This window comes from Scyliorhinus torazame, chromosome 18 (genome assembly GCF_047496885.1).
Source record: "Scyliorhinus torazame isolate Kashiwa2021f chromosome 18, sScyTor2.1, whole genome shotgun sequence".
Classification (NCBI taxonomy): domain Eukaryota; kingdom Metazoa; phylum Chordata; class Chondrichthyes; order Carcharhiniformes; family Scyliorhinidae; genus Scyliorhinus; species Scyliorhinus torazame.
Window position 1 is genome coordinate 157108650 of NC_092724.1, and position 23271 is coordinate 157131920.

Consider the following 23271-nt stretch of genomic DNA (forward strand, 5'->3'; position numbering starts at 1 on the left):
GAGTGTTGTGAACAATGGCTCTTTCAGAGGCTCAGAAGTTTTTGGGGGTGGAGAATGTCACACGTAGTACTTTACGGACAGAAACGAAAAGCAGACTGTTAGATTTGGCAAGAGCATTGCAGTTAACATTACCTGACAAAATGCGAAAAGATGAGGTAATTATGGCGGTGGTTAAGCATTTAAAGTTGCCTGAGATAGAGTTTGACTCATTGGAAATGGCAAAAATTCAGTTGCAAATTAAACAAATGGAACATGAGAAAGAATTAAAGCGGCTGGCATACGAGAGTGAGAGAGAGGAAAGAGAAAGAGAGAGAGGGAGGAAAAAGAAAGAGAAAGAGAGAGAGGGAAAAAAAAGAGAAAGAGAGAGGAAAAAGAAAAGGAGAGAGAAGAAAGGAGAATATAAAGAATAGCCCGAGCAGAACAAAAAGATAAAGAGAGGGAGTTTGAACTTCAGAAAATGGCCAAGAAATATGACAATCAGTTAAAATTGGCAGACATAAAGGGAAACGTACAGTTGGATGATAGTGATGAGGATAGTGAGAAAGAGCGTCATAGTCGAAGGCTTGGTGGGAATCTATTTAAATATGCCCAAGCATTGCCAAGGTTTGACGAGAAGGAAGTGGAAGCCTTTTTCATTTCATTTGAGAAGGTAGCTAAACAAATGAAATGGCCACAGGACATGTGGGTGTTACTGATTCAAACAAAGCTGGTAGGTAGAGCTAGTGAAGTGTTTGCATCACTACCGGAGGAGGTATCTAGAATGTATGAGGAGGTGAAGAAATCCATCTTAAGTGCATATGTGCTAGTGCCTGAAGCTTACAGACAAAGGTTTAGAAATGTAAGGAAAGAATTTGGTCAAACATATATGGAGTTTGAAAGGCTCAAACAGTAATTTTGATAGGTGGATAAGGGCTTTGAAAATAGACCAAACGTATGAAGCTCTCAGAGAAATTATACTTTTGGAGGAGTTTAAAAATTCAATTCCTGTTGTAGTGAGAACTCATGTGGAAGAACAGAGGGTTAAAACTGCGAGATTAGCAACGGAAATGGCAGATGATTATGAATTAGTTCATAAATCAAAGATTGGTTTCCGACATCAGTTTCAGCCGGTGAGGGATAGAAACTGGGGACATGAGAAATACTCAAGTGGTAAAGGTAAAGGTGATCTGATGGGAGACAATAAAGAGAGTGTACCTCAGATTAAAAAAGAAATCCAGGAGGGTGGAAAAGAAATGAAAAGTTTCAAATGTTTTCACTGTAATAAACTAGGCCATGTAAAGTCACAGTGTTGGTGGTTGAAGAAAAGCACTGGGAAGGATGATGTGGTAAAACAGGATAAGACAGTGGAGTTTGTTAGAGTGGTAAAGGAAAGCCCAAGGGAAGCGAAGGAGGTGCAAACGATTGTACAGCCTGTTCAAGAAGTAATTGTTTAGAAGGTGCCAGATGTCTTTAAAGAATTTACTTGTGTGGGTAAAGTTTACTCATGTGTATCAGGAGGAGCAGGTAAAGAAGTCACAATTTTAAGAGATACAGGGGCTAGTCAATCTTTAATGATAAGAAATGAGGAATTATGTAGTTTGGGAAGAATGTTGCCAGAAAAGGTGGTGATATGTGGAATTCAGGGTGAGAGGAGTAACGTTCCATTTTATATAGGGTAAGGTTGGAAAGTCCTGTGAAGAGTGGTGAAGTGGTAGTAGGAGTAATAGATAAACTATCTTGTCCAGGAATACAGTTTATCTTGGGTAATGATATAGCTGGTTCGCAGGTGGGAGTGATGCCTACTGTGGTTGAGAAGCCAGTGGAAAATCAGACAACTGAAGTGTTGAAGGACGAATATCCTGGGATTCTTCCGGATTGTGTAGTAACAAGGTTGCAAAGTCACAGGTTAAGACAAGAGGAGAAATGAAAGAGTGACGATGAAGTTGAAGTGCAATTATCAGAAACGATTTTTGATCAGATGGTTGAAAAAGAACAAGAACAGGTGGAGGATGAGGCGGATATTTTTAGTTCAGGAAAATTGGCAGAGTTATAACAGAAAGATGTAGAAATAAAACGGATATATCAGAAAGCATATACGGAAGAGGAATCTGAGAGTATACCAGAGTGTTATTACCGTAAAAATTATGTCTTGATGAGAAAATGGAGACCTGTACACATGCAGGCTGATGAAAAGTGGGCAGAAGTTCATCAAGTAGTATTGCCGGTAGGGTATAGAAAGGAGGTGTTGCGAGTTGCACATGAGGTACCAGTAGGAGGTCATTTGGGAATAAGGAAAACTCAGGCTAAAATCCAGAAACATTTTTATTGGCCTGGACTACATAAAGATGTAGTTAAATATTGTCAATCATGTCACACATGTCAAGTGATAGGGAAACCTCAAGCAGTGATAAAACCAGCGCCCTTAATACCCATTCCAGCATTTGAGGAACCTTTTACAAGGGTCCTAATCGATTGTGTAGGACCGCTTCCTGAAACAAAAAGTGGGAATCAATATCTTTTGACTGTAATGGATCTGTATACTAGGTTTCCAGAGGCCATTCCTCTGGAATATTACAGCTAAAGGGATTGTGGAGGAGTTACTTAAATTCTTTACTAGATATGGACTACCCACAGAAATTCAATCGGATCAAGGATCAAATTTTATTCAAAGAAATTATGGATAGCTTAGGAATAAAACAATTTAAATCAACTGTGTACCATCCAGAATCGCAGGGAGCGTTAGAAAGGTGGCATCAGACATTAAAGACAATGTTGAGGGCGTAAGATTATCTAGAGGATTGGGATAAAGGAATCCCATTCGTATTGTTTGCAATTAGGGATGCACCTAATGAGTCTACCAAATTTAGTCCTTTTGAACTAATTTTTGGTCATGAGGTAAGAGGACCAATTAAATTGATTAAGGAAAAATTGGTGGGTGAGAAATCGGAAATTACACTATTGGATTACGTGTCAAATTTTAGGGAACGATTAAATAGAGCAGGTGAATTGGCTAGATAACATTTGAAAGTTGCACAAAATGTGATGAAACGAATAGCGGACAAGAAATCCAAAGTTCGTATTTTTGCCAGTGGGGATAAAGTTTTAGTATTGTTACCAGTGGTAGGGGAGCCTTTAAAAGCTAGGTTTTGTGGACCGTATCAGATTGAAAGGAAATTAAGTGAGGTGAATTATGTGGTAAAAACACCAGATAGAAGGAAGACTCACCAAGTGTGTCATGTGAATATGCTTAAAAGGTACTTTGAAAGGGAAGGAGAGAAAAAGGACGTTTTAATGATTCTAACTCAAAGTGACGAACCAAATCCAGATGACAGTGAATTTGACATACCTCAAATTAAATTGGAAAATGAGGATGTTCTTAAAAATTGGGATGAATTGTTAAGTTATCTTCCAGAGGAAAAATGAACTGACCTGAAAGAGTTATTGCTATCACATGGGCAAGTCTGTAGCAATAAATTGGGAAGTACTAAAATGGCTATATCTGATGTAGATGTGGGAAATGCTGTTCCTATCAAACAACATCCATATAGACTTAATCCTTTAACATTGGTACAGGTTAACAGAGATTGAGAGTATGCTGAAGAATGGCATAATTAAAGTGGGTTGCAGCCAATGGAGCTCACCTATAGTGATGGTACCTAAACCAGATGGTACCCAACGGTTGTGTCTGGACTACAGAAAGGTGAATGCAGTTACAAGAACAGACTATTATCCTATCCCACGTTTGAAGGATTGCATTGAGAAAATGGGACAATCTGCTTTTATTTCCAACTTCCAGACATGGAAAGAACATTTAAAACATCGTATGGAGTTCTTCGATCGACTTCAGGAGGCGGGTTTGGTGATGAACCTAGCCGAAAGTGAATTTGGAGGAGCCCGAGTCACTTTCCTTGCTGAATTTCCGATACCTTCAAGACAAAGGGAAATAATGCAATCTCTTAGCATGAATGAATTTGATTGACCCTTTGTGCAAAAGGTTTGTGGCGTGATTACTCCATTGATGGAATTGCTGAAGAAACGTAAAACATTTCAATGGACAGCGGACTTTCAACAGGCATTTGACTGCCTGAAAGCTGTGATAACCAATGCTCCTGTATTGAAGAATTGCAAGGGACTCTGTGGTCAGATTGAACTAAATTATCTGATTTTGAAGAGAAATGCCGAGAAGTAGAGGAATGGATGGATTGTGCATAGACTTTGGTGAAAGAGACTGTCAATCGAGAAGGATTTCGGTTGGAGGAAGAAGAACAAAGAAAAATGGGCCTGTTTGCATGTGTTGTTTTTTTTAAAAAATGAAAAGGTATATTTACTGTGTACATTTCTTAGTGGATGGTGCAAAAGTGAAAAATGAAACCATCTTGAAGTTTTTTTTTCTTGGGGGGAGGTGTCATGCAAGAGTGCCTTTAAGAAATGGATGTGTAAGCAATGTACCTTTAAGAAAACAGTGATGTTATAGAGTGGGTGGTGCTCAGCTCAGTTCAGCCATTTTGCAGTTAGTTTAAAAAGTGCCTGGCTGATTTTGCTGAGAGCAGTTTAAAAGTGCCTGGCTGTTTTGCTGTGAGCAGTTTAAAAGTAGAAAGCCAGTTTGAGACAGCAGCTTGAGAAGTTCTGGTTTGCTGTGAGTGCTTGCAGGGAGAAAGCCAGGTTTGAGAAAGCAGCGTGGGTGTGTCTGTGGGTTTCCAGAGAGCTGCATGAAGAAAGCAAGGTGCTGGAGCTGAAGTCACCCAAGCTAATATATCTCTGCCATTCTACAGAAAATATATATATCCTTTAACCTGATGTGATACTGTTTAAAGGTGTTAAGTCTCTTGGAAGTTTGAAGGAACATTTTAAGGAAGTATTTACTGTTGCAATATTTTCTGAGTTAACTTTGAAGTAAGGGGTGTTAAGAGATCCAATGTTTATTTAAGATGTTATGTTGAGTTCATGGAATAAACAGTGTTTTGTGTTTAAAAACCCACGTGTCCATAATTGTAATACCACACCTAGGGAAAAAGCCGTGTGCTAGGAAAAGCAACAAATCCATTAAAGGGAGAGGTTGGTTGAACTCCATGATACATTTTGGGGTTCTGAAAACGCCTTGCCCATAACAAGGGCCATGGTGCACTCTGAAATTAATATAAACATCCCAACCGCCAGGTAGGATCAGCAGGATGGCGAACAGAAAGAGTGCCACGAAAATTACTTTTGTGACGGGAGATATGAGAGAACGCATGGCCCAGGAGCAAGAAGCAGAGTGGACTGGGGGACTGTTAGACATCCCAACAGTAAACAACACGGTTAGCTGCAATTTGGAACCATCAGATGGACAACACTGGAGCCGAGTAAAACAACATCTGATCATCACCAATCAATCCGATTCTTCACTGAACTGAACTGAAGTCTTTCAAGCAACTAACCTTAAACTGTGTTGCTTTTCAGGATCACCCACCAAGAGACTCAGTTCCCATTTCTGTAGAGAAGTTAGCACAGACCCCCAGCCCGCAAGCACTCCAAATAAACACACTCTCTCTCGGTCGTCTTGTTGGCTTTTGAGGAAGCCAAACACCAAGTTGGATCACAATGGCTCTACTTCATTGGCAGCAACTACTTCGTACTCATGTAGTTGTGAAGGCGCTAGCAAAATGCAAACCGTGGGTGGAATTTACCAGCTGTTCACGCTGGTGAGATATTCTGGCCCACCGACGGCACCCCCCCACCTTGGGTTTCCTGATGACGAGGGGTACATTCAACGGGAAATCCTGTTGACAACCACGGAACTGGAAAATCCCGCTGGCCAGTCGCCGCCGCCGAAAAACACATGACAGGTTGCTTGGTAATTCCCGCTCCTTGTTTTTTTTCCATAATTCAAACATTGACATCAACCTAGTGAATCTCCGCTACTCTTTAAATATCTTTGTACTCTCATTGAGTCAGAGAGTTTAACAGCACAGAAAGAGGTCTTTCTGCCCATCGTGTCTGTATCGCCATCAAAGCGGGTCCCGAAGGTTGGCCAGTTGGCAAAAGTGGGTACTGGGAAAAAAAGGTTTGAAAAACACTGCCATAAAACATTTGGCCTGTGCAGCAGCATGAGAGCAAACAGCCCAGTTTTCTTTACCTCAAGGGCTTGAAGGGTGGAAAGGAAGGGGAGGGGGTCACTATTCGTGGGCTTCCTGTTGCCGGTCACAAGGTACCCTCATTAATTTGAACCCCATCTTTCTTCCTTAAATTCACTCCCCCCCCGCCCCCTCCCCCCCTCCCCTCCTCCTGCCACCCCCACCCCCCTCCCCCCGCCCCTTTCCCTAACTTACCCAAATCTTCAAGTCCAGGACCCTGGATTTGGAGACCCTTCCCTCCAGCAGACCCTGGATTTGGAGACCCTTCCCTCCAGCAGTCCCAGTAGCGGCCACTGATGCCTTCCTGGCACTCACGGGCTAATGGAACTGCCAGCCAATCAGATTGGCTGACAGTCTCAGAGGGTGGAGCTTCTGCCCCAATGAGAGGTGGAAGTCCCACTTAGCCCTCATTAGCTCATCCCCCAGTGCTTTATGGGTCGGCATGTAATGTGTTGGTTCCATACCAACATGGTTTCTGGGGACGTTTGTGCCGTCTGTCCTCCCACCGTATTATTCAGCCCTGTAGGGCTGTTGCATTGTGAGTATGGAGGTCATGGGGATGGTAAGTGCTCATAAAGTAGTGCTATACTGTAAAACAAAAAAAACTTTCATTTATAAACAGCAATCCAATGATGACCAGATAATCTGTTGCTGTGAGGCTGATTGAGGGGTAAATATTGACGGGGACACCAGACAAACTCCCCTGCTCTCCTTTGAAATAACACCATCTACTCAAGTAGGCAGATGGAGCCTTGGTTTAATGCCTCATCCAAAAGACGGCACATCTCCCTCAGTACTGCACTTGATGTCAGCAATGCAGTCAGATTTGTACCTGGAACCTTGTGATTCAGAAACAAGTGTTCTACCAACTAAGCCACAGCTGACAATCCAGCAGCAAAAATGGGTTGGGGATTCACTGATGCGGAGAATGCTGCAGGAAATCCTGCAACAGTGTTCTACAGGAAGCAAAGGGCCATCCAGTCATCAACATTTTGCCTAGGCCTCTCTATTTAACACAGGTTCTGCATGTATGGAACACTGCTTAGGTGCTCCAGGTGCAGTGTAGGCTTCTCCCCTCATACAAACTTTATGAGCCCTGTGCCCATGGTTACCTCACACTGCTGTGCTTACAGCATTATAAACCACTATGACATACGCTGAATCCACAAAGCCTGTCAATTGTGGGTCTTTTTATTAATAGATCAATGCACCATTTTTTCTTTCTTTCAAGGAGAAAGTGAATTAAATTTGTTGAAAATATTATGCAGCGAGGAATAGGCATTGCGTAGTTGTCAAGCTTTTAAAGAAATTTTTGAAATTATATATATATATATATAGCATGATTTTTAAAATGCTTAATGTACTTATTTGGAAGTCATTTTTCTTACATATCCTTTTATGTCAACATTTTGCTGCTGGAGGGTGTATCAAATACAATGCAATGACAGATTGTGTTTGCTGAAACATGCATGAAGATTTCTCTTTTTTTCCTGCCTTTAGTTCTGTGTAAAGACTGACAATGTTGCAGACAACAAATCCAATTAATCATATAGTATATATGAATCGGCATATTTAGTTACAACTGCAAAGGTCTCTTGCACCTTGTTGTAGTTATCAAAAACCAAGACAGCATTGCAATAATGTCATGTTCTTTAAACGGCAAACCCCTCCACTTAAGAGTCAAGCTGTGAAATCTAATTGTTTTAAATTAAGACTCAGATTTGAAGATCAGCTGACAAGTTGAAATTAATGTCGCAACTAACTACTCTCTCTGGCATATCCAACAGTTGGTTCCGTGTCACATTGATCCTTCAGGTCAGCCTTCCTTGAAATCAATTTCAGTATATTTGCTATTCCTGCAATTTGAAAAAATTCAATCATCTTAAACAAAATTATTTTGAAGGACTGAGATGCACATTTTAATGTCTTTTGCGAAAAATTCTTGTCCACATTCATCTTTTTGAGGAATTTGTCACCTCAGTATGGCTTCAAAATGTAATTACATCTCCTCCCGTCCCATACACTTCTACAAAATGGTTACCATTAGAAACAATACAATGTTCGACCAATTAAAGAATACCAAAAGAGCACATCCGTGAGCCTCTTCTGCCATTCAGTTAGATCATGGCTGATCTGAATAAGCTAGGTTTGATAGATCTAAATACATCTTACTGCCATAATTAAGGACAGTGATGGAGAACCTGGTAGTTTAGACTCATATTGACATCTTTGTACAAGATCAGAAGGTTGAATCAATTTAATACAGCACATTTTTAAAGTTTGTTGGAAGGGCTAAGATGACTGCAATGAAGTCAGTTGCTGCCATGGGAAGACTGGGTGGAAGTTTGCACTCTGTACACAGAACATAGGACATAGAATCCCTTTAGTGGAGAAGTAGGCCATTTGGGCCATTGGGTCTGCCCCGATCCTCTTAAAGAGCACCCTACCTTAATACAATCTCTTGCTTTATCCCTGTAACCCCATCTAACCTTTGGACATTAAGGGGCAATTTAGCATGGCCAATTCATCTACTTGCACAACTTTGAACTGTGAGAGGAAACCGGAGCACCTGGGAGAAACCCACGCAGATAAAGGGAGAATGTGCAAACTCCACACATACACCCGAGGTCGGAATCAAACCCGGGTCCCTGGCGCAGTGAGACTGCAGTGCTAACCACTGTGTCACCGTGCCTCCCCCAGTTCTGGCTTGGGCAAGAAAACCAGTGTACAGATCTCAAGCTGCAGAGCTGAGCTTTCTATCCAGATTCCCTGGCACACTTGTGCATAGAAAATCTGGGGGGCTGATTTTTGCTGTCACGCTGGCGAGACGGGGCTTGATAAAGCCGGCAACAGCGGCTCCACAGAGATTGGGGTGCCTTTTTTAAAGGACCCCTTGATCAGCATTGAAAAAATACTATCCCCACCCTCCCTCCCGCAAATATCAAGCACCGGGTCAACATCCACCCCCCTGCCAAGCACCAGAGCAACCCCCAGTACCGGGGCGAACTCCCACACAGAAGGGGAACACTTGCTAATGGGGCTCCCCTGGCACTGCCATTTTCTCCTGTGGCGAACACCAGCAGAAAGTCCCTCCCACTGTAAGTAATAATGATATATTGTGCACCAGGAAGAGAATGGTAAATTTTAAGTGATGCAGCAGATCTCTGTACCAATTTGTTACACCATGATTCAGTCGTACACAACACTCCTTTATTCTCTATATTTCATGTTCCCAATTTTGGGCTAATTCAGTAGAACGTAGGCCAAAGACTCATGAAAACAGAGGAAAGAAAAATACACCCAGGCCCACTATTTACAAACAACATGAATAGATTTGGCAGCTGACTGTTGGCAGGACACCTGTTTGCCTTTTCAACCAGGAGGTAGTTTGTAACATGGATATAAAACTAAAACAAAAATAGATGGGACGGAATAAAATAGTTGGAAATCAATGAGAACAGAACTAAGATTGCACCTAACAAACAGGTTCAGTGTAGCCCATACCAATTTTCAGTTCTCATATTCCATTCGCCCACAAGCATATACAGGAGTCCATGGGCGGAATTTCCCCCCAAAATGGCGAAGGGACAGATTCTGACTGAAAACTGGCGTGCTTCTCCCCAGAGACACAGCCAGGTTTTCTCTCCAGATTTTCTAACACTTTGTCAGAAAAAACAACCTGCAAGGTTGGCACCGTGAGGGCACTGCCCAGCCATGTCCCTCACCACCCAGGGGCTATATTCACCTCCAAGCCTGCTAGTTTACACACACAGTGGGAGGGATTCTCCCATTCGGTGGAAGAGTGTCCACGCCGTTGGAAACGCCGTTGCGTTTCATGACGGCGTGAACGGGCCGCTGGGAGTACCGATTCTGGTCCCTACAGGGGGCCAGCACAGCACTGGAGCGGTTCACGCTGCTGCAGCCTCCCATCCCGGCACGAACTGCGCAGTGGCACCGGCATCAACGACGACATGCGCAGTGGGGCCGGCACCATCCCACGCATGCGCGGTGACCTCCCTCAACGTGCCGGCCCCGACCCCCGACGCAACATGGCGCGGGAGTTCAGGGGCCGGCACGTAAGAAAATAGGCCCGGGGAGCAAGAGGCCGGCCTGCCGATCGGTGGTCCCCGATCGCGGGCCAGTCCCCATCAGAGGCCCTCCTGGGGTCGGAGCCCCCCTCCCTCCCAACAGGCCGCCCCCCGACCCTGCGCGCACAGTTCCCACCAGGTGTGGATGGCGCCGGTGGGACTCTGCCTTTTCATCTGGGCCAGAGAATCGGCAGCACGGCCGCGACCGGCGCCATGCCAAATGTGCTGGCGCCAGTTCTCCGCTGTGCGGAGAATCGCGTGCCGGCGTCGGGCGACGTGGCGCGGTTGCGGGGATTCTCCAGTCCGGCGCGGGGCTGGGAGAACCCCCCCCCAGTTTATTTTCTCACTCTTTGAAAACCAGTAGTGATTCCTGCCGGTGTGACATCATGCCGGGCGGGGGGGTCATCTGACATTCCAAGACGCAATGGCCAACCTTGCAGGTTGTTTTTTCAGCATTTAAATGTATTTAAATTTATATGATGGTCAGGTTCACTCCCTCGTGGCGTGTGAACCTAACTACGTCAGTGGGGAGGGCCTGGGAACATCGCATTTTAATTTCTCACTGGCGCAAATCCCATTTTTGGTCTCTAATGAGAATTGGTGACCATTGCGGGAATTGTACTCGTCGCGATCGGGCCCGAAAAATTGCGGCCCTTATATCTGACTTTAAAAATAAATACTTTTTACATAAAAAGGTTTCCATTTCACAAATATTGCGATGGAATTAATTAGTATTGGACAAGAGTTAAGAAACATGAAATACAATCATGTTTTGAATTAATTCCAAACGTAAATAGATATTATATATATATTATGACATAACAGCAGAGCTAACATTATTTGAACCTATAATATTGCAGTCTGCATTTACCTGTTGAGGTAAACTCTCTTCTCTGTATACTGGCCCTTGCCATGTGTAGGATCCTCATAAGGTTCATTCTGTACTACCTCCACACCTTCTCCTCTGTCACTCTGCTCATGGCTGTGCTTGCTGATCATGTACAGCTGTCCAATTCTGTACTGGAAAACAACAGGAAGAAGTTTATTCAACCAACAGAGTAAGTTGCTATGGTGGAAATCATCAGAGAAGTATAAAATATATCCAACACTAAACAATGAAGCAATCCAATGCACAAAATGCAAAGGGGTAATTTTAAAACTGGGTGTAAAACATGCAATAGTAAAATAGTAACTCCTCTTACATCCATCTGATTTTCAAGAATAAATAAAATCAATCAGATATTATTTCATTTATTGATCTATTCTAATCATTCCTCAGTTAACAGAGCAGTCTGAACCATTTTTGTAATGTTATTAATGTCTTCCACTGTGAAGACCGAGCAGTATGTTTATCTAACTTCTCTGCCATTTCCTGGTTCCCCATTATTATTTCCCCAGTCTCACTCTCTAGGGGCCTCTGTTTACTTCAGCCTCTTTCTTCTTTCCTTTATATGTAAAAATCCCTTCTGGTCCATCTTCAAATTACTTGCTAGTTTTCACTCACAGTTTATTTTCTCCCTCTTTATTATTTTTTGGGTCATCTTTTGTTGGTTTTTAAAACTATCCCAATTCTTTGGCTTATCACTCATCTTCACCACATTGTATGTTTTTCTTTCAGTTTAATAATATCCTTAACTTCCTTGGCTGACCATGATTCATTCATCCCCTTCCCAGAATCCCTCTTCTTCCTCACTGGAATATATCTTTTTTGTGAATCTAATTCGGTTTCACAGCATTTACAGTTGGAGCTTTTTATATATACAGTCACTTGGTAGTCCAGAACTTGAATATTGCTGAAAAGGAAGAGATGCTGCCGAAGCTTTTCAGCTTACACTCATCAGGACGAACACAGAAATGTCAAATTTCAAATGATCACAACAATTTATATTACAGGAGAAAACAGTGTTAATTGGTTGGCAACTTTGATTGGCCAAGGCATTGTCATGGTGAAAGCAGCCGGAAACTATAGGATCTTCAAGCTCCCAAATAATTCAAAAAAAGGTGCAAGGCTTGTACAGGCCTCTGCATATCATAGACCATAGAACAGTTCAGCACAGTACTGGCCCTTCAGCTCACGCTGTTGTGCCGAACATTTATCCTAATCTAAGATCAACCTAACCTACACCCCTTCAATTTACTGCTGTCCCTGTGCCTGTCTAAGAGTCGCTTAAATGTCCCTAATGACTCTGACTCCACCACCTCTGCTGCTAGTGCATTCCACACACCCACCACTCTCTGTGTAAAGAACCTACCACTGACATCTCCCTATACCTTCCTCCAATCACCTTAAAATTATGTCCCCTCGTGACAGCCATTTCCACCCTGGGGAAAGGTCTCTGGCTATCCACTCTATCCATGCCTCTCATCACCTTGTACACGTATCAAAGTATGTTGTTTCAAGCAAGTGTAATTGAGTCACATTATGAGCTCAAGATATTATCTTAAATTGGTTGTTAGTGTAGTTATTAGCACAATTAGGGGGTGGGATTCTCCAATCCTGTGGCAGTGTCCGCGCCGTCGTAAATGGCGTCGCGTTTTACGACGGCGTGAATGGGCCGCTCCCACGACTAATTCTGGCCCCTCCAGGGGGCCAGCACGGTGCTGGAGCGGTTCACGCTGCTCCAGCCTCCCATCCTGGTGCGGGCTGTGCGCCGCAGGATCCGCGCATGCGCAGTTGTGCCGGCGCCTACATGCGCATGCGCAGTGGCCTCCTTCAACACGCCGGCCCCGACGCAACATGGCGCAGGGCTACAGGGGCCGGCGCGTAGGAAAGTAGGCTCCCAGCCACAGAGGCCGGCCCGCCGATCGGTGGGCCCCGATCGCGGGCCAGGCCACATCAGAGGCCCCCCAGGGTCGGACCCCATTTCTTACGGCCGCTCGGCCCATCTGGGCCGGAGAATCGGTGGGCCGGCCGCGTAGAGCCGCCCGCGACCGACGCCGCACCAACCATGCCGGCGGCAATGGCGCGATTCTCAAAATCGCGTGCCGGCGTCAGGGCGGCATGGCGCGATTCACCCGTCCCGCCGGCGATTCTCCGACCCGGCACGGGGTCAGAGAATCCTGCCCAATGTTGTTCAGCAAGTGCTGTCCAATCTTGAAATTTGACATTCTTTCATTTGTTTTGATGCAAAATGCTTCAGCAACATGCCCTCTTTTTAGCAATATTCAAGCTTTTTATAGTTAAACATAACTGCATTTTGAAGACAGGAAGATCTGTCAGCATCCAAATGGGTTATAACCTATCAGGAATGGGAATTTGATCTGCGTTGTGTTTCTGCCAAGGTTAATTTTACACAGAAAAAGCCAATGTCACTCTGTAAATCAAAGCCGATCTTTCTTGCTGCACCCTTTGTAAATTTAGGAATTTCTGAGAAATAATTGGGACTTAAAAGCCGAATGTTCAACAGCAGTTCTCTCATACTTCAGTATTTGGCAGAGAAATTTTACCTCAAGTGTAATTGTTTTATTGTTTCTGTTACCATGGCAAAACAATGCCTCCAGTTCTGTCCTCACAGAAGGTTCTGTCAGTCAATCAGTTAATAGAGTATTTTAAGTCTCTGATGTAAAACTATAAAACAGAGTGGCAATATGTGAAGAAAATGAGTTAGGATAACATCTAGCTATCAACAAGCCCCATGTCAGTTTTTGCAGTAGTATTTTCTGACATTTGTCCAAGTACTTACAGGTGTTTCCAAGCTAAATTTCATGGTTGCAGATATTCCAGGTTTTAAGTACTGTAGATAGTCCCCACAGAGTACAATAATAGCCTACCTGATTAACTGAAGCACTATTATGCCAATTACACAGGGGTGATTTAGAAGTGGCACGTTAATTAATAACTGGAAATATGAATTTTCGAAAAATTAAAGTAATTCCTCACATCCCTGAATTCCCAATATCTACTATATTGTGAGGTAATGTTGAATAGATTGGATAATTTACCTTTTGACTATTTGTCCCTTCGTTTTGATAAGTAGTACACAGTCTGGGGATATTTTGTATGTTAAAGGCAATATATGAATGCAAATTGTTGCTCTTAATTAATTCTTTCATGAAATGTCCCGAATTGCTCTTGAACTGAGTGGCTTGTTATGCTATTTCAGAGGGAAGTTGAGAGTCAGCCACATTGCTGTGGGTCTGCACTCACACATAGGCCAAACCAGGTAAGGATGGTGGATTTCCTTTCATGAGGACATTAGTGAAGCAAATGGGTTTTTCTGCCATTCAATGATAGTTTCTTTATGATAGACTAGCTTCCAGTTCAAGATTTTATTTAAATGTCACCAGCTGCCATGGTGGGATTTGGACCCATGTCCCCTGAGTATTAGTCTGGGTCTCTAAATGACAAGTCCAATAACATTACCACTATGCCATCCCTGTTGGTGGTGCTGATTTTGCTGCTGCTCTTAAGTTTCCTAAATATACTAACTTGGTGGCTTCTTCAGATGTCTTGCTTTGTGGGAACTTAAAACCTACAGGACAGGCAGAAATAAACTCTACTTTCACCACAGTTAACACAGTAGATGAAGCTTCAGTTTGCTGAACAACGAGATATCTAAAAGATATTCAAAATATTTTCTGGTTTATGAGACTATTTTGTACTTAGCACAATGGAATACCATGGCGGGAATTGCAAAACACGATTGGGTGGAGAATAACGTGTCAGCCGAAAATCGTGGCTGGCACTGAGTGCTAAATGGAATGCCATGCTCCGGCCCCTTGACAGTGGAATGAATACGTTCACCGCCGCACGTTGGCATGGCCATGCAAATTGTACAATAATTGCCGTTGGCATATCATTAACTGGTATTCTGCGGGCCTCCAGTGATGTTGCGCCTTTGCCAGGAGGAGTTACTGACGGCGAGATTCACTTGTGGTCTATAAAATTGGGAAGCAGGCACCATGGCTACTGAGGGACAGGGAGGAGGTAGGACATGTTCCCAAAGGTGCAACCACAGGCTGCCGGTGCTGCTGCTGGCTGGGGAGCATCTGCCAGGGCCGGGGGGAGCAGCAAGGGGTGACCAGGGGTTGGCCGTTGGGTTGGGGTGACTCCCCGGGATCAGGGTGTCCAGGCAAGGGCCGTCATTGCAAGGCAGGCATCAGCCATCTTGCTGCTCTCCCTACCGACCGCACACCATGGCCTGTGGTTGCGCAGAACGACACCGGCTGTATGTATGGGTGCCCCTTTCCACCCACACCCAGCACCTCCCTGCTGGCGGGGCATCACATGACCCACCAAGGAGGACGCCCATCGTAGATCCCACAGGAGGGTGCCAGACAGGTGCCACAGAGCGTACAACTGGCATGTGCAGGGCCAGCCACTGGTACCCCTGCAAGCAGGGACAGGTGCCGGGGCTAGAGGCCCTCCCCTCCGTGCTGGGCACCAATTGGGCCAGGGCTGCGGTGTGGAGGCCAGTGCTGGGGGAACGGCTGGGAATGAGTATGGTGATGGGAAGGGAGGGGAGGGTGGGAGGGGTACATGCGGGAGCAGGGGCTGCAATGCAGGCCAGGGCCACCATGTAGCCTGTTGGGCTTGATCGAGAATGGGAGCATCCACCATTTAACATGTCTACACTTTATCCCCTGCAGACAATGGATTTTGGTGTCCAACCAGGCATGGTTGCCACCTTGCTAGCTGCCGCGGCCTGAGAGACGCACTGAAGGTGTACAAGCAGGAGATGCTTGGAGCCAACCCCAAGGGAACTGGGGCCAGCTGGTGAGGGTGAAAAGTCAGCCGCCCAACAGGCTCAGAAGGAGGTGGGAAGGAAGCACCACATCATGCTTTGTGTATATCAGCAGTGCCTATCATTCAAGGACCTGCTCCGCGGACCGAGTGCGTCGCTGAAGACTCCGGCTGAGCAAGGGGACTGTGCAACATCTCTGCCACACACCAACTGCACGTTCATGGAGTGGAACCCCTTTTGGTTCATGAAGACCACACCCTCATCCGCCAGTCCTCGTAGGACGTCTTGTATCCCGTTGATCACCCCCTGGACCTGGGGCATTCCAGCGATGGCGGTGATTCCCGCTGCCTGGGCAACATGGTGAGCTTGGTCCATGCCGAACGTAATGTATTGTGCCAGCCAGGCATACAGACCCTCAGTTATGGCGCAGATGCACCTGTACACCGAGTCTGCAAGATCACGGACAGGCCCCCACTCGTTACCTAGAAGGACATCTTGCCTTAAAAATTCAGGGCGGCCTTCACCTTGGCGGCCACCGGGAGCGGGTGACCTCCCCCATACCCCCACAGTACCAGATGCGCCACGATCTGGCAGCTATGTTGCACTGTCCCCCTGCTCAGCTGGAGTCTTCGATAGCAATCCGAATCCGACAGGTCCTCAAATGACAGATGCTGTCCGTACACACAAAGCCTCATGCGGCACCTTCGCCTCCTCCTGAGCCTGTCTGGCAGCTGACTACATCCACAGTGGCTGCCTCCTGTGCCTCTTGAGCACGCTCTGCTGCTGTAGCGTCCTCCTCCTCAAGCTACTCCAGCTCGTGCAACCGCAGCACATCTCCCAGGGCTGCGGTGATAGGAGGAAGGCTACCATTGCTCGTTCAGTTCTGATATCTATTGTCTACAGGGGGTGAAAGGCCAACATGTTAGCATGGTGCGTACCCCCCTGCCCAACCAGGGCCACCACGTTACACGATTGTCCCGTTGGCACTGTGGACTCTACCCCTGCTTGTCCCTCCCCCCCCACCCCCGGCCCTGTTGATGCCCAGCACAATGGGGGCCTCAGGCCCTGGCGCCTGTCCCAGCTGCCAGGGGTACCGTTGGCTGGCGCTGCCCATGCAAGCAGTCTGCCCCATGGCCCCCATCTGGTGACCCCTGTCGGGGCTACTGTGGTTGTTGCCCTTGGGAGGGCCATGTGATGCCCCCACAACAGGTGGTGGCCAGTTGGGGGGGGGGATATGGCGGAGGGTGGGATACAGGAATGGTGGGGGTGGGGGCACCCATATGGCGGTGTCACTCTGCAGAACCAGGGGCCAAGGTGGGTGGTCAGCAAGATGGCTGCCTTGTGGGCCGCAGCAATAGCGGTCCGGACCTGGACACCGGGGTCATCCCGGCCCATGCCTGTCCCCCCGTCACCCCTCCCCCTCCACCCGGTAGGGGTCCCTCCTCCCCCCCAGCCAGCCCGGCCAGTGTCAGGACTGGAAGCCCACAGTCGGACCTCTCCATGTTCTACCTCCTCTCTCTCCCTCATCAACCACGGCGCCTATTTCATGATTTTTAAAAGCACAAGTGAACCTAGTCCTCGGGAATTCCCATGTAATGGAGGCAGAGAATCGTGGAGGCCCTGGAGACTATTGGGTCAGGCCCGCTAATGATATGCCAACAGCGTTGTGTGGAGTGGAACGCATTGACGCTGCAATCGCGGCACCGGAGAATTGCTATTTGGCGTGAAACCAGCACCCACCACGATTTTGACGTCAGAACTGATTCTCCATCCAAATGCATTTCCTGATTCCAGCGTCAACCGACGGACAATCCTGCCCAAGGTGTTTTAATATAGTGATGAGGAAAACATTGTCTCACAGTGGGTTATGAGACTTTGGAATTTTGTTTCTCAAAATGCGGTTGGAGCAGAGTCTTTGAATATATTTTAAGGGCGAGGTAGATAGATTCTTGATGAGGGAGTTAAGGTTATCGGGGGTAGGCAGGAATGTGAAGTTAAAGTTAAAATTAGATCAACCATGGTCTTACTGAATGGCGGTGCAGGTTTGAGGGACCTATTCCTGCTTCTAATTTGTATGTTCGTATGTAAATTGCACAATAACAGTCTTCGCAATGGCCAGGCACTGATATCAATATACTGATGTAAGGTTGCTGTGCTTGCCCACTAATTATGTCAGAAAAATCTAGAGCTGGTTCATTCAAGAGTAAATAATCAGTGACAGTTACTTACAAACCATCTCTCTAATCCTGAAAATGTAATTTAAAAGTGTGGAGTGTCATTCATTCAGAATTTTATTCGTCTTGGAGAGTTAAAAAAGTCATCCTCCCCCCCCCTTATCTTTTAATCTTGTCTTTCTTCCCCAATCTTTATTTTAGTTCTCATGCATGATTTAAATTGAATTTATACTTCCTGGTTTAGACTCTGCAGACCCCATTAATGACTTTTTGATCTGCTTCATTGAACAGCCTCACTGTTCTGCTCACAAACACCACTGATCCCTTGGTGAGAGCATTGTGATGATTCAAATGTCTGATGAGGGTAGGTTTCTGCTCAGAAGCTCACAAAGGCACTATGTGTTGTATTCTCTATTCTGCTTTACCTGGATGGCTCGGATGCGGAGTGTTGAATAAAGAGCACAAAGCTTTGTTAACAAACAAAGCTCTAAATTTATTTTCACTACTAAGATTTGTTCACTTTCCTTTTTTAAAAAAAATTTAGAACACCCAATTCATTTTTTCCAATTGAGGGGCAAAAAGCGTGGCCAATCCGCCTACCCTGGACATCTTTGGGTTGTGGGGGCGAAACCCACGCAAACACGGGGAGAATGTGCAAACTTCATATGGACAGTGACCCAGAGCCGGGATCGAACCTGGGACCTCGGCGCCGTGAGGCAGCAGTGCTATCCTCTGCGCCACTTTGTTCACTTTCCTAAACATCGAACATAGAAAATACAGCACAGAACAGGCCCTTCGGCCCACGATGTTGTGCCGAACCTTTGTCCTAGATTAATCATAGATTATCATTGAATTTACAGTGCAGAAGGAGGCCATTCGGCCCCCTGTGTCTGCACCGGCTCTTGGAAAGAGCACCCTACCCAAACTCAACACCTCCACCCAACACCAAGGGCAATTTTGGACACTAAGGGCAATTTATCATGGCCAATCCACCTACCCTGCACATCTTTGGACTGTGGGAGGAAACCGGAGCACCCGGAGGAAACCCACGCAGACACGGGGAGGATGTGCAGACTCCGCACAGACAGTAACCCAAGCCGCAATCGAACCTGGGACCCTGGAGCTGTGAAGCAATTCTGCTATCCACAATGCTACCGTGCTGCCCTTAAGAACAAATAAATCTACACTATATCATTTTACCGTAATCCATGTACCTATCCAACAGCTGCTTGAAGGTCCCTAATGTTTCCGACTCAACTACTTCCACAGGCAGGGCATTCCATGCCCCCACTACTCTCTGGGTAAAAAACCTACCTCTGACATCCCTCCTATATCTTCCACCTTTCACCTTAAATTTATGTCCCCTTGTAATGGTTTGTTCCACCCGGGGAAAAAGTCTCTGACTGTCTACTCTATCTATTCCCCTGATCATCTTATAAACCTCTATCAAGTCGCCCCTCATCCTTCTCCGTTCTAATGAGAAAAGGCCTAGCACCCTCAACCTTTCCTCGTAAGACCTACTCTCCATTCCAGGTAACATCCTGGTAAATCTTCTTTGCACCTTTTCCAAAGCTTCCACATCCTTCCTAAAATGAGGTGACCAGAACTATACACAGTACTCCAAATGTGGCCTTACCAAAGTTTTGTACAGCTGCATCATCACCTCACGGCTCTTAAATTCAATCCCTCTGTTAATGAACGCGAGCACACCATAGGCCTTCTGCACAGCTCTATCCACTTGAGTGGCAACTTTCAAAGATGAATGAACATAGACCCCAAGATCTCTCTGCTCCTCCACATTGCCAAGAACTCTACCGTTAACCCTGTATTCCGCATTCATATTTGTCCTTCCAAAATGGACGACCTCACACTTTTCAGGGTTAAACTCCATCTGCCACTTCTCAGCCCAGCTCTGCATCCTATCTATGTCTCTTTGCAGCCGACAACAGCCCTCCTTACTATCCACAACTCCACCAATCTTTGTATCGTCTGCAAATTTACTGACCCACCCTTCAACTCCCTCATCCAAGTCATTAATGAAAATCACAAACAGCAGAGGACCCAGAACTGATCCCTGCGGTACGCCACTGGTAACTGGGATCCAGGCTGAATATTTGCCATCCACCACCACTCTCTGACTTCTATCGGTTAGCCAGTTCGTTATCCAACTGGCCAAATTTCCCACTATCCCATGCCTCCTTACTTTCTGCAGAAGCCTACCATGGGGAACCTTATCAATTGCCTTACTAAAATCCATGTACACTACATCCACTGCTTTATCTTCATCCACATGCTTGGTCACCTCCTCAAAGAATTCAATAAGATTTGTAAGGCAAGACCTACCCCTCACAAATCCGTGCTGACTATCCCTAATCAAGCAGTGTCTTTCCAGATGCTCAGAAATCCTATCCTTCAGTACCCTTTCCATTACTTTGCCTACCACCGAAGTAAGACTAACTGGCCTGTAATTCCCAGGGTTATCCCTAGTCCCTTTTTTGAACAGGGGCACGACATTCGCCACTCTCCAATCCTCTGGTACCACCCCTGTTGACAGTGAGGACGGAAAGATCATTGCCAACGGCTCTGCAATTTCATCTCTTGCTTCCCATAGAATCCTTGGATATATCCCGTCAGGCCCGGGGGACTTGTCTATCCTCAAGTTTTTCAAAATGCCCAACACATCTTCCTTCCTAACAAGTATTTCCTCGAGCTTACCAGTCTGTTTCACACTGTCCTCTCCAACAATATTGCCCCTCTCATTTGTAAATACAGAAGAAAAGTACTCGTTCAAGACCTCTCCTATCTCTTCAGACTCAATACACAATCTCCTGCTACTGTCCTTGATCGGACCTACCCTCGCTCTAGTCATTCTCATATTTCTCACATATGTGTAAAAGGCCTTGGGGTTTTCCTTGATCCTACCCGCCAAAGATTGTTCATGCCCTCTCTTAGCTCTCCTAATCCCTTTCTTCAGTTCCCTCCTGGCTATCTTGTATCCCTCCAATGCCCTGTCTGAACCTTGTTTCCTCAGCCTTACATAAGTCTCCTTTTTCCTCTTAACAAGACATTCAACCTCTCTTGTCAACCATGGTTCCCTCACTCGACCATCTCTTCCCTGCCTGACAGGGACATACATATCAAGGACACGTAGTACCTGTTCCTTGAACAAGTTCCACATTTCACTTGTGTCCTTCCCTGACAGCCTATGTTCCCAACTTATGCACTTCAATTCTTGTCTGACAACATCGTATTTACCCTTCCCCCAATTGTAAACCTTGCCCTGTTGCACGCACCTATCCCTCTCTATTACTAAAGTGAAAGTCACAGAATTGTGGTCACTATCTCCAAAATGCTCCCCCACTAACAAATCTATCACTTGCCCTAGTTCATTACCAAGTACTAAATCCAATATTGCCCCTCCTCTGGTCGGACAATCTACATACTGTGTTAGAAAAGCTTCCTGGACACACTGCACAAACACCACCCCATCCAAACTATTTGATCGAAAGAGTTTCCACTCAATATTTGGGAAGTTAAAGTCACCCATTACTACTACCCTGTGACTTCTGCACCTTTCCAAAATCTGTTTCCCAATCTGTTCCTCCACATCTCTGCTACTATTGGGGGGCCTATAGAAAAATCCTAACAAGGTGACACCCCCTTACCTATTTCTGACTTCAACCCATACTACCTCATTAGGGTGATACTCCTCGAACTGCCTTTCTGCAGCTGTTATACTATCTCTAATTAACAATGCCACCCCCCACCTCTTTTAACACCCTCCCTAATCTTATTGAAACATCTATAACCAGGGACCTCCAACAACCATTTCTGCCCCTCTTCTATCCAAGTTTCCGTGATGGCCACCACATCGTAGTCCCAAGTACCGATCCATGCCTTAAGTTCACCCACCTTATTCCTGATGCTTCTTGCGTTGAAGTATACACACTTCAACCCATCTCCGTGCCTGCAAGTACTCTCCTTTGTCAGTGTTCCCTTCCCCACTGCCTCATTACACGCTTTGGCGTCCTGAATATCAGCTACCTTAGTTGCTGGACTACAAATCCGGTTCCCATTCCCCTGCCAAATTAGTTTAAACCAAAACGGTATACTTGTTTTGAAGGGGAACGGCCACGAGGGATCCCTGCACTGTCTGCCTGTTTGTTTTTTTCCCCCTGACTGTAACCCAGCTATTCTTGTCCTGTACCTTGGGTGTGGTTACCTCCCTGTAACTCTTCTCAATCACCCCCTCTAAAGTAAAAGGTTATTATATAAAACTATGCTATCTCTAATTTACAGAACTCCCAAGAAAACAACTGCTTTCTTTCACACTTCACTATCTAATCCACTTACTCTCTAATCTTATTATCATCTTCTAATAATCTAATCCCAGAATCCCCAAGTCCATGATATATATATAGATGACTGTTCTGTGGTTCTCTCTAGTGGTATGAATCATTATCATTAACTTGTTAACCTTTTACATCCCAGTCAATATACATATCATGACACTGTGGACAACTGTTAATGGCGCTCGAGAGTTACAAGTTAGCTAAGAAGGACCTAAAGAGAGAGCTAAGAAGAGCCAGGAGGGGACATGAGAAGTCTTTGGCAGGTAGGATCAAGGATAACCCTAAAACTTTCTATAGGTATGTCAGGAATAAAAGAATGACTCGGGTAAGAGTAGGGCCAGTCAAGGACAGTAGTGGGAAGTTGTGCGTGTAGTCCGAGGAGATAGGAGAGGTGCGAAATGAATGTTTTTTGTCAGTATTCACACAGGAAAAATACAATGTTGTTGAGGAGAACACTGAGATACAGGCTACTAGACTAGAAGGGCTTGAGGTTCATAAGGAGGAGGTGTTAGCAATTCTGGAAAGTGTGAAAATAGATAAGTCCCCTGGGCCGGATGGGATTTATCCTAGGCTTCTCTGGAAGCTAGGGAGGAGATTGCTGAGCCTTTGGCTTTGATCTTTATGTCGTCATTGTCTACAGGAATAATGCCAGAAGACTGGAGGATAGCAAATGTTGTCCCCTTGATCAAGAAGGGGAGTAGAGACAACCCCGATAACTATAGACCAGTGAGCTTTACTTCTGTTGTGGGCAAAGTCTTGGAAAGGGTTATATGAGATAGGATTTATAATCATCTAGAAAGGAATAATTTGATTAGAGATAGTCAACGCGGTTTTGTGAAGGGTAGGTCGTGCCTCACAAACCTTATTGAATTCTTTGAGAA

The 23271-nt window shown here is 45.5% G+C and overlaps 1 protein-coding gene across 1 annotated transcript in view; it reads right to left on the reverse strand.

The window, feature by feature from the left end:
- LOC140395669 (cytoplasmic phosphatidylinositol transfer protein 1-like) overlaps nucleotides 1-23271 on the reverse strand; it is a 471494-nt gene that overhangs the window by 226311 nt on the left and 221912 nt on the right. The window contains exon 2 of the mRNA XM_072483728.1: nucleotides 11052-11200. Within this exon, the coding sequence (XP_072339829.1) occupies nucleotides 11052-11200 (149 nt within the window). The remainder of the gene's footprint in view (nucleotides 1-11051; nucleotides 11201-23271) is intronic.